The sequence below is a fragment of the Sinocyclocheilus rhinocerous genome, unplaced genomic scaffold, assembly GCF_001515625.1.
Source record: "Sinocyclocheilus rhinocerous isolate Xijiao unplaced genomic scaffold, SAMN03320098_v1.1 scaffold66, whole genome shotgun sequence".
Lineage (NCBI taxonomy): Eukaryota > Metazoa > Chordata > Actinopteri > Cypriniformes > Cyprinidae > Sinocyclocheilus > Sinocyclocheilus rhinocerous.
The window spans coordinates 315,473-327,648 of record NW_015662934.1 but is presented as its reverse complement, the minus strand read 5'-3'; the positions used below and the strand labels follow the sequence as shown (position 1 = coordinate 327,648).

The 12,176-nt window shown below is 34.3% G+C and overlaps 1 protein-coding gene across 1 annotated transcript in view; it reads left to right on the top strand.

Annotated features, from left to right (window-relative positions):
- paqr6 (progestin and adipoQ receptor family member VI) overlaps positions 1-11,160 on the top strand; it is a 24,206-nt gene extending 13,046 nt beyond the window's left edge. Inside the window, exons 3-8 of the mRNA XM_016538649.1 lie at positions 1,365-1,492; positions 2,626-2,831; positions 7,218-7,344; positions 8,814-8,910; positions 9,019-9,163; positions 9,262-11,160. Coding sequence (XP_016394135.1) covers positions 1,365-1,492; positions 2,626-2,831; positions 7,218-7,344; positions 8,814-8,910; positions 9,019-9,163; positions 9,262-9,509 — 951 coding nt within the window. The 3' untranslated portion in view covers positions 9,510-11,160. The remainder of the gene's footprint in view (positions 1-1,364; positions 1,493-2,625; positions 2,832-7,217; positions 7,345-8,813; positions 8,911-9,018; positions 9,164-9,261) is intronic.
- The last annotated feature ends 1,016 nt before the right edge of the window (positions 11,161-12,176 follow it).

Below are 12,176 nucleotides of genomic sequence, written 5' to 3'. Positions count from 1 at the left end.
TCAGTGGTTCAACAGTAACGTTATGAAGCGACGAGAATACTTTTTCTGAGCAAAAACAAAAACAACGACTTTATTCAACAATTCGTCTTTTCTACGTCAGCGTAGCGCCATTTTGGAGAATATCCGCTGGACGCAAATAGTGTACGTTGTGACACACTGCATGAAAGGTAATATTCGAAAAGGCATATAAGGGGCACTTTAAATAAACAGAAATAGCCAAACTTTCATTTATATAAATGTATACAATGCATCCATTTCTACGTTTATTTACGCTTTGATTTGAACAAAAACAGTGTATCCGTGTGATGCGGCTGACACAGAACAGCATACGCTATTTGCGTCCAGCGGATATTCTCCAAAATGGCGCTACGCTGACGTAGAGGAGACGAATTGTTGAATAAAGTCGTTGTTTTTGTTTTTGTTCAGAAAAAGTATTCTCGTCGCTTAATTAAATTCAGATTGAACCATTGATGGCAGATGGACTATTCTGACGATGTCTTTCATACTTTTCTGGGCCTTGACAGAGTAATTTACTTGGCAGTCAATCGGACAGTCACAAGCCTCCCGGTTTTCATCCAAAATATCTTAAATTGTGTTCCGAAGACGAACGAAGCTTTTACGAGTTTGGAACGACAAAGGGGTAAATGATTAATGACAAAATTTTCATTTTGGGGTGGAGTATCCCTTTAAATAATATTAAAACAACACTGACCGTGACAAAATACAGCTTTTATTATACTATTTTGTGCTTTGTATATCGTTAGAATTGTTTCATAATTTCTGGAGGATTTAAACTGTGGCAAGAAAAAATTGTTTGATTTCTGTAAGTAATTGAAATTGTTCATAATGAATCAACACTCACACATGTTCATGGATAGTGTGACCTTTTCATTTATTAAGATATTCTGGTGAACAGGATAGGTGAATATTGCTGCTTATCAATAATTATTTTTTATATTTGTGCATATGAATTCTTTATGGTGCTCATTTATTTTGCATTGGCTGCACTGTCAACATGTAGCATGCGTTGTCAAAATGTATCACACATTTTGATTAGTATGCCATACTGTAAGGGTGAGGTAATGACAGATATTTCTAGACTGCGGCTTCCCTTTCATGATTCTTTACAATGTAAAGTATAATCAAGTTGGCTGTACCAGTCATTTTAACCTAAATTAAATTAAACTGACTTAAAAAATCAAGTTGAATCTTGTAGAACTTAAAAATGAAGTTGAAATTGGTTAAATTAGTTTGATAAATTAAAATAATGGAAACACATATGTTGCCGTGATTTATTGATGGAGTTGTTTTTTTACAGTGTAGATGTTTGCATGTATTTTAGACGTCCGTGTGCATCTTTGCAGGTGTTTCGAGAGGACGGCATCATGTCCGGGTACCGTCATCCCAGGAGCTCAGCCCTGGACTGCATTCTCAGCAGTTTTCAAATGACCAACGAGACAGTCAATATCTGGACCCACTTCCTGCCGACCTGGTAAAGCGCCCAGTTAAACATGTGATTCCTTTTTAGTGCCAGAGCTAGTAGGTTGTCAGCTTTGAAGCTTTGGTCGAGCTGCTTCATTATGCAATCAGGATCGAGCTTATGGGCAGACACTTTTATGCAATATCGGATTTTACAAGCACTAAACACATTACTTGAAAAGTATATTTTTGTGTTATGTCAGTGCAGGGCAGTATGACCTAAAATCTTGTTTTGGTGTATTTCACATTATTGTTATTAACAAAAATGCTTTTTCTATTAAATAACCTTGCGGTAATAATAAGGTTCATTAAATATTTAACAAATTAATTCTACTTCATTAATTGGTAATGGTATTGCTTTGACTATTTTCTTATTTATTCATTTGTTGAATAGAAACCAGAAGATTATTATTCATAATGCATGATAAATGCGACATCAGTGCAGAAACAACATCATATGATGAAACGTTTGAGTTGAAATAAAAAAAAATAAAAAAAAACGATTAATCTTTTTATATAATATAATACAAGATAAAGATAAAGTTATATTTAAAATACATGAATATATAGAATATATTAAATAAGATTGTATAATGCACTTAAAATGCATAATAAATACATAAATAAAAACTATTCATAAGTCATTTGATCACAAATACAGTAAAAAGAGTAATACTGTGAAATCATATGATTTTAAAATAACTAATCTAACTAATAACTAATAAAATCATTTATTCATGTGATGCAAAGCTGTATTTTCAGCATCATTACTGCAGTCTTCAGTGTCACATGATCCTTCAGAAATCATTCTAATATGCTGATTTGCTGCTCAAGAAACATTATTACATTATTATTATCGATGATGTTGAAAACAGTTCAGCTGCTTTTAATATTTTTGTAGAATTTTTTTTTCAGGTTTCTATGATGACTGCATCATAGTTTAAAAGAACCGCATTTATTTGAAATATAATTTTTTTGTAACATTATAAATGCCTTTACTGACACTTTTGATCAATTTAATGCTAAATAAACCTGCTAATTTCTTTGAATGGTAGTGAACTCTGTTATTCAGAGTCGTGCACTACATGAACGTTCCTCACACAAAACATAATTTCCGCGTGTATGACCTGAGCTGTGCTGTTCTAGGTACTTCCTGTGGCGGTTCAGCGTGCTGTGCTCCTCTCTGGACTTCCTGACGGACAGCTACACCTGGCCGCTGCTCGTCTACATGCTTCTGATCTGCCTGTACCCCTTCACCTCCAGCTGCGCTCACACCTTCAGCACCATGTCGGCCGAGGCTCGTCACATCTGCTACTTCTTCGACTACGGCGCGCTCAGCCTCTACAGTCTCGGTACGTTGCGGTTCTCACGGCCGATTCTGTCCTGTTTGTTTGGAGTGACACTTCACTGTGAACTCTATTGGCCGGTAGATAAGCACATTATCATCATTACACTGACACAGTGGCCATTCTTATCAAATATTTTCTATTTAAAGGGGTCATATGATGTTGCTAAAAAGAACATTATTTTGTGTATTTGGTGTAATGAAATGTGTTTATGCGGTTTAAGGTTAAAAAAACACATTATTTTCCACATACTGTACATTTGAGCGAAAGCCCCGGCTTACCGTGAGCTGAGGCGGCGGGATCGAGAACGGCGGTCCCGGCGGATCCGACGAAGGAGCGGTGAAAACGGTGAAAGCCGATCCGGCCATCCACAGCGCGAAGTTGATTTATTTTCTCAGCGACCAGCACGGATCAGCTCCAGGTATGACGAAGCGGATATCGTCCTCTTTTGGAAGAGCAAACAAAGTAGTTTCGCTATCACAACGAATCACACAGCGTCTTCACGACATGGCGGCGGCGGCAACAATACTACAACGAGAATAAAAGTTACGCCTCCTTTTTCTTTTGCATGAACATTTGGGCGGTGTTATGCAAATCTTCCCACATCGTGACGTAGATATGTGGGGGCGTGTTAGAACGAGCCGTTTTAGGTAGGCGTGGCTGACTCTTAACTTTTATAAAGAATATCTCTTTGGATTTGAGACTTTAGTCTGTGCAACTTTACAGATCTTCTTTATGCACCAAGAGCTTGTAACACTCCAAAGAGAAAGGAAAAATTGAAATCGCATCATATGACCCCTTTAAACATCAGTGGCGTGCAGGTTTAGTCATGCATAGCTAGAGTTTTGACTAAAAACCTCACCTATGGTTCACACTGCAGCTACGTAGAAAGAGAGCAGTAGACTGTAAAGCCTCCTACCATACTTTTTGTGACATATCCTCAGCAAAAATGATAAAAGAGACCTTTTTTTAACACACAAAAAAACATTTTAATGCTGTTCTAGATGATCTTATGAAAAAGTGACCCATTTTACCTGACTTTATACTACTAAGTGCCTCAAACAAAGCTTTCGAAATATACAAAAGTCAACTACTACTTAGAATGATTTGATGCCACTAACGTGCAAAATTAGTTCTTCATCAAAAGCATGATTTTTAATCAAATGTTAGAAGAAAACCGAAACATTAAAAAGACAAATGAAAAATGATGCCTTGTCAATTGAAGCACAAAAATGATTAAAACTTAAACTAAAATAAAAAACTAAATATTTTAAAAACAAAAAGCATAAAACTTGCAAAAAGACTAAAACTTAAACTAAAATTAATATGAAAAATATAAAATAAAAGCCCATTCAAAATATTAATAAATACTGTAATAGCATATAAATAAGTCTTAAATAATTCAGCATTAATTTCCATTTTATGTATTAAGGTTTATTGTCCCTTAGAAATAAAAACAAATATTTTTATATTATATATTCTATATTATAGTATTTATTAATGCTTTGACTTGGCTTTTTTTGTTTTAATTTTAATTTTAGTTTAAGTAATTTTGCAGTGTGCTTTTGCCATTTATTTTCTCTTTTTAAAATTTTCTATTTAGCTTAATTTTTTTATTTTTTTTTTCAGTTGTAGTTTTTTTTTATTTTGGTGCTTCGACTTTCAAGTGTTTTCTTCTAATGTTCGTTTTAATGTACTTTATTTCAGTTACCAAAAATGATTTCCAATAGTTTTAGTTAACAATAACAACACTGCATTCTTGCACCTCAAATAATCCAGTATAGAGCTAGCAACACCAAGGTCATGGGTTTGATTTCCAGAGAATGCATGAACTGATAAAATGTACAGTATGTCTCGAATGCACTCTAAGTTGCTTTGGATAAAACACAAAATGCAAATGCGTGAATGTAAATGAATATGACATTGTGAGATAAATGTGCCAGAGTGGCTGCTTGTCATCCATGGTCCTTGACAGAATATAGAAACCCCTGAACTAGACGCAGTTCTGATGTAAATCATGTCGGAGAATTTCACGATGACCAGCAGCAGAAATGAATGCGCCTTAGACGGGTTGATCTGAGGTTATGGAAAGCATGAGCTTCGGAGGAAATGAGCCGTCTAACACACTGCTGGCATTTTATTGTATGACTTCAAAGGAAAGAAAGCAAACGCTCTGGCTCCAGAGAAAACCTTTAAAGTCTGCATTGATAAAAAGTGAAGGCTGAAGAATTGCACGTATTGTTCGAGCCACTTATGAAGAGCTAGTGCGAAATATAAGCACAATTTAAATATGAACGGGACACTTTACCTTACATTGAGTGCGTGATTTAATGCACCTTTCAAACATTAAAGACTCATTTTCTTGATAAAAGAATGATTATTCTTTCAAGTGGAAATTGATTTAAACTTATATTTGAAAAGTAATCCTATTTCTGCAGTATTTCCATTCATTTGACTTCGGTCAGTCTCTGTGCTGGATGATGGTACGGTCATCTGTTCAGTATCCTGCGTTTAGAGCAGTGAGTTTTTGTTGTAAGCTCCCGTAGTCTAATAAAAATATTATTCGTTCATATGTGGAATCCATCTCCGGTCATGTTTTCCAGTTGTGGTAAAGAAAGGCCTCTCTTGCTGCCTTTGAGAAAAGCAGAATAGCTGTATATGTCCACAGCAGTGAATGTGAGTGTGTTTGGATATGGCACAATAAAGCATTACAAAAGAAGAAATTCAATATAACATGGTATTTTATACAGTAACTCCCAAAAATGTTATTTTTGTGCTGTGTACGCCATGTACAGTACCTACTATTTTTCTTAAAACTGCATGTAAAAATGACACTGTATGCAACATTATTGCACAGTAGTTTCTTTGAAATAATGGTTCATTGAATCATTTGCATTTTGAAGTTTGTGTCAAATTTGTCTAGACAATTCATCCAGTTTGGACCTTTTTTGTGACATTCTCAATATAAATGATAAAAGAGACATAACACAGAGAGCAAAGTATAAAATGTGCGTAGACAATTTAATGCTGCTCTAGATGATTTTATGAAAACGTGGCCCATTTGATCTGATTTTATCTTATTAAGTGCCTCAAATAAGACTTTAGAATATACAAACATATATATATATATATCAAATATTTGTACTACTTATAAAGATTTGAAATTTGATATATCACTAACTTTATCAAATTGTATGTCGGTAGTGCAGAAAATGTTATACAGTATATTAGATGAAAAACCTAAACTAAAAAAAAATTATTAGAAATGTTGGCAACTAACTGAAACATGTTTAAGCTTAAGGACTAAACTGATTAAAACTAAAGCGACATAGAAATATAAAAAATGAAAATGACAAAAGCACATTTAAAATTAAAATGAAAACAAAAATACAAAAATAAAAGCTAATTCAATGTATAAATAGATACTAAAATGGTATATAAATAATGCTTAATACTGGAAACATTTTATTTATTAGGATTCATTCTCCCTTTTAAATAACATAATTTTTTATATACTATTATAGTATTTATTACTATCTTGAATTGGCTTTTATATTTTCAGTTTTCATTAAAATTTTAGTTTTACTATATCACAATGTTTTCTTGGAAATAATGGTTCATTTGCAAAAATGAAAATTCCTCCAGTTATTTCTGGGAAAAATCACATATGTACAGTATGCGTACTACATACTGCAGAAATAATTCAAGTGTTTTAGTAATAAGCCATTTCCATACATGCACTAAAATCAGTTGGTTCAATATTATTGCAAAGATTCTGAAAAATACGCAAGCATCACGCCACTTTTGTGTGATATTTTATTAAATAACACAAAAACATTTTGACACTTTCGGGGACTTTGGAATTTGGAAATTCCAAAGTATTTACAGTTTCTTTGTTTAGATCTCGATCTGTTAACAAACCTTCTTTATTTATACCAGATACATAGTTCCCTAACAAGGAATGTGCTTTATGCAGTTTCTGAAACCTAAAACTCCGAATCAAATCCAAACAAAAGCCTGCATTAATTCATGTTTTTGTTGAATGGAAATGCTCAGCAGTTTAGACATTTTTTTGTGACATTTTCAGAATAAATGAGAAAAGAGACCTGATTTAACACACAAAGAGCTGTCTGTAAAATGTGCCTATAGACATTTTAATGCTGCTCTACAAGATTTTATGAAACAATGGTTTCACCCTCAAACAGAACTCTCGGAAATCTTGCAAAGATTTGATGCCACTAAGCTGGCAAACTTCAATTCAGGAATTAGTTCTTCATCGAAAGCACTCATCATATAGCATAAAACTCAGAATCATATCCAAATGAAAGCATGCATTAATCTTCAATGCTCTGCACTGTTTCAGTGTTTTAAAAATGCCATACTCTTTTCCAGGCTGCGCCGTCACATACGGCTCTTACGCCATGCCCGACTGCTGGGTAAACAGTTGGCTTCATCAGCATTTCGTGACCATTGGCGTCGCCAACTCGCTCTTTTGTACCAGCATGTCCTGCTACTCCAGGTGAGGATTCAGAGGGTAATTAAGACTCATTTACTAAGTCTGCGATTACAGGAGCTAATGCAGATGTCATTTCAAAGCCAGACTCTGAATAATAGGGAGTTCATTATATAACTTGAGTCCTTCTCACACACAGACCTTTGTTCGTTTTGCCCTTATTCCTGGTTGCACAAAAGGTTTCAGTCATTTTAATAAATACATTATTTACAAAAGTGCTTAACTGGTTGTTGAATTCTGTGAATTGATTAGTTTTGCTTAAGCACGCAGAACTATTGCGGATGTGTATTATTAAACTTTGGCACATAACTTGTCTCGCTCTGATGCCTCAAATCATGCTGGTTGTTTAGAAGAGGTGTGCGGTTTACTTACTCTAAACAATCAGGTGTGTGTGTGGAGGGACGAAGGAATGGGCAAAACAATATCTACACAATATTTACAGACAGAATATCATGAAGACGTGAGGTTGGGGTCCTTGGACTTGGACCATTATCCAACCACCTAGCAACCATCTACAATAACCTAGCAACCACCATGGAAGATGCTCACAATACACTAACATTTATGATGGAAACTTTTGTGTGATTAACCACCACACACATTTTAAAGTAAAAATAAATAAATAAATAAAAATATTATTTAATTATTTTATATAAATACATATATAATATAATTATAATATTTATATTTATTTAAAATATTTGTTATTTTTGCATGAACAAGCAGCATTCACATTTTCTTCATAAAGTAAAAACAGTGTAAATATTGTTATTTAATATTTCTAAAAAAGCATTTAACTGTGAAACCAGATGCATTTTTCCTGATTTTTTGTAACGTTTTTTTAATGTGGTAAAATGAACATATTCATAAATCCGATTAAAACAGTTGGTTCAGTGTCATTGCAAGAAGTGTCAAGCCTCACTTGATCGCAGATGCCACTTTTGTTTGATATTTTGTTAAATATCTAAAGACAGAATATCATGGAGATGTGGAGTTGGGCTCTTTTGGCTTGCACCATTAAGTAACCACCTAGCAACCATCAACAATAACCTAGCAACCACATAAAAACAACCACCTACAATATGTTAGCATTGTGGTTGAAACTTTTCCATGACTCAGCACTGTTTACATTTTCTTCATAAAATAATAACTGTGTAAATATGATTGTTTAATGTTTCCATTGTTAATATTTATATTTATTGAATTTTTTTTAATTATAATTCAATATAATTTAAAAATAATTCACTGTTTCACATATTATATTATATTATTATATATTTTTATATATTTTTAACTAGAAACATGTGTTTTACTAGTTTGCAGTATGGTAAGATGCTATTTGAACATATCTAAAAAATATAATTTTTTTTAACATTTTATTATTAATATTATTTTATATTATTTATTTCAAAATATATTATATCTATAACAAATATATTTTAAGTGAGGGTGCACTTTTCTGTCTTTTGTAACAGGTTCGTAGAGTTGCAGTTCCCACATAAAAGTAAAATCTTGCGAACGGCCGCGTTTGTCGTCCCCTTCCTCTTTGATAGCTTCCCACTGTTCTACCGCGTAAGTACGGACACATTTCACTGCGCATGCAAATTAGCCAGTTGTGTATGCGCATTGTGTACACTGCAGATATGAATGCACTCTTCTCTTCCGCATGTGTGTCTGTAGCTGCTGTCGTGCTGTTGGGGGAGCTGTAGTCCCAGTCAAGCTCTGGCCAGCCACTCTTACCATCTGCTCTTTGCGTTCCTCACATGCTTCCTGTTTGCGTCTCACCTCCCCGAGAGACTGGCTCCTGGACGCTTCGACTACATCGGTACCTCATTTGATTGATTTTACAGTCATCTTTGTTTAGTTCTCAGTGGCTCACACCGGTGTCACGCAGTTCTTTTGACCACTTTTTCCTCTTCCAAGGTCACAGTCACCAGCTCTTCCACATATGTGCGGTGGTGGGCACACATTTCCAGATGGAGGCAGTGTTGACAGACATGGCGTCTCGCAAAGATTGGCTGACGTCGCACTCCTCTTTACCTTCGTTTCCGGCCACCTTGGGGGTTCTCGTGCTGGGCGTCCTGCTCAACCTGGGCATCATTGGCACCTTTAGCGCCGGTTTACCGCGAACACCTCGCCAAAGCACTTCGGCCCACCTTCATCAGGAGTAACGAGCTTTCTTGACCACTCCACACCTCACTGTGCACCTTTCTGGACAATTGTGCACTTATACAGTCACTTTCACTGATATATAAGCCTTGATACTTATGTACTAAGAAGCTAAACGTTTATGCTATTCGAGATCGTTTATTCTAGTTAATTTTATACTCACGGTTTATTATCCCAGCCGAAAACCCTAATGATAATCGCGACCTTTCAGGAGTTATTTGATTAGATTTTTTAGTCATCGATATGAAAGTTTGAGGGTTGAATGACACTAATATTGATTTTTACAGGTTATATTCTAACATAGCTTTGGGGTTTTTTATAAACATAATATGATGTTTGTGTTACTACATATTAATGTTGTGTAATATTAACTGGAAAATGATTACGTAGCATTAATCAGGGATTTTATATTTGCATTAATATCATCATGAGTAACATCATTAATATGATTAATCCAATTTTATGATGTGTTGCATATCAAAATATTCAAAAATTATGGTGGGTACCATATCTAAAATGACATGCAGGTGGGTGAAGCTATGCTTGTATTTGTAATGTCCCTTTTTATTATGATTTGGATTTAATGGAACACCTTTGAATAATCTCACAGGTTCAGTAACTAATCAATTAAGGGCTGTTTTTAGAAAAATATTTCCACTTTTACTTGAGCTCGTTTAAACATCATTCTCCTACTAATATGAATATGGGGCTGCACTGGAGTCCTTCACTCTGGTTTTGAGTTATGTGTCACATATCTGTGGTATTGTTTTGTTCATTGCAGGTTTATGGCGTACAATACACTCTGTTTATATTGATACACAAGGTTTTTCTATTTAATTGCATTTTGTCAATTGCACTTGTGGATCCAGTGCAAACTCGAAATAGGTTTTGTGTTCATGCAATTAGTTACGTTCTGTTCTTAAACCAGAAATCGAAGCTAATCGTTGCGTATTGCTAAGCTGTTAACCTCTGTCTCTCATTTTGTCCTTTTTTTGTTTGTTTCGTCTGACCTAGCGGTGCAGGACAGGTACGTTGGCTTGTAATTCAGTGCAATTAATGCTGCGTAAAGGCAGTAGTTTCGCGGAACCTTTTCTAACAAGCTCCAAAGATCGGTCACTTGGTGGTAATGATATTTTAATTGGTGTATATGAAAGGGATCTTGGGTTAAAAAGGAAAAGTAGGTGCTTCAGTGGTTAGTGGCGGAAAGATTCTGCATTTCTCCAAATGCCTATTTGTAGTACGACAGCAGAAATTCTGGCTCACCGTTCGGTGTAAGTAGGTGTGTGTTCTTCCAGCTCCAGCTCTGATGGAGTCTGTTCTTCTGCTCAAAGAGGTTTAGATGTGAATGTGACTGGTCACAATAGTAGTTTGTGCACTAGATTTAAATGAAACGTAAAAGGTTTTGGATTCCTAATCCCTGTGTGTTTGTTGGCCCAAATGAATGTATTGCAGTTTTGAAAACTGTGTTTTAAAGCACCATTTAATGTTACAAAGTAGCATTTAAAATTACCAAGGAAATTGAAATTATTTAATTTTTGTTTTTAAATGTTCCAGAAATGTTTTTTTTTTTTTTTTTACTATAATGCTTCCTTTTAATAATTGAAATATGCAATCATTATCGCAATGCCTTTTATTTGCCATTGTCAATTTTGAAATATTTTTGTAACAAATGTGAAAAATATGTAAGTGCCTAGAATTAAACTGACTCATTGTTCACTACAGTGTTTGTCCAGCTGTTGTGGTATCATTGAATACAGAGCGATTACGCAAATAGCATTATTGGCTTAACACAAAAGTGTATGAGCCAATTCTGTTCCTGTAATTCTGTTGTGTAACAGATGTTTTTATTAGTAAGAGTGTTTCTTTGCAATATGCTGAAGATTTGAGGCATCATCCTTTGACCTCTTTTGGGATTTGGTCCACAACCCTCGATCTAGTTAAGAGTTCAATACAGGATTTTATTTTTATTTTTTTAAATTGTTGTCTAAGTATGTACATCAAGTCTTTATTACCTCATGTTAATAACTTAATTATAAATAATTTTGAAATATTTTTGTAACAAATGTGAAAAATATGTAAGTGCCTAGAATTAAACTGACTCATTGTTCACTACAGTGTTTGTCCAGCTGTTGTGGTATCATTGAATACAGAGCGATTACGCAAATAGCATTATTGGCTTAACACAAAAGTGTATGAGCCAATTCTGTTCCTGTAATTCTGTTGTGTAACAGATGTTTTTATTAGTAAGAGTGTTTCTTTGCAATATGCTGAAGATTTGAGGCATCATCCTTTGACCTCTTTTGGGATTTGGTCCACAACCCTCGATCTAGTTAAGAGTTCAATACAGGATTTTATTTTTTTTTTTTTTAATTGTTGTCTAAGTATGTACATCAAGTCTTTATTACCTCATGTTAATAACTTAATTATAAATGATGTAATTAAATTATATAAATTTATTAGATTATTTATATTTATTAGATTAAATAAAACTATTAGATATTTGTACCTTAAAGTGTTCACTTGGAAAGTCGTGGAAATGAATGTAAATTTCTATAATCAATATAAAGGTTTATAGATATGTTCAGTTCTAAAAAATTACCTGCTAGATACTTTTTTTAGTGCAATCTTAATTTGTGTGTGTGTGTGCGTGCGTGCGCGTGTGTCCAATT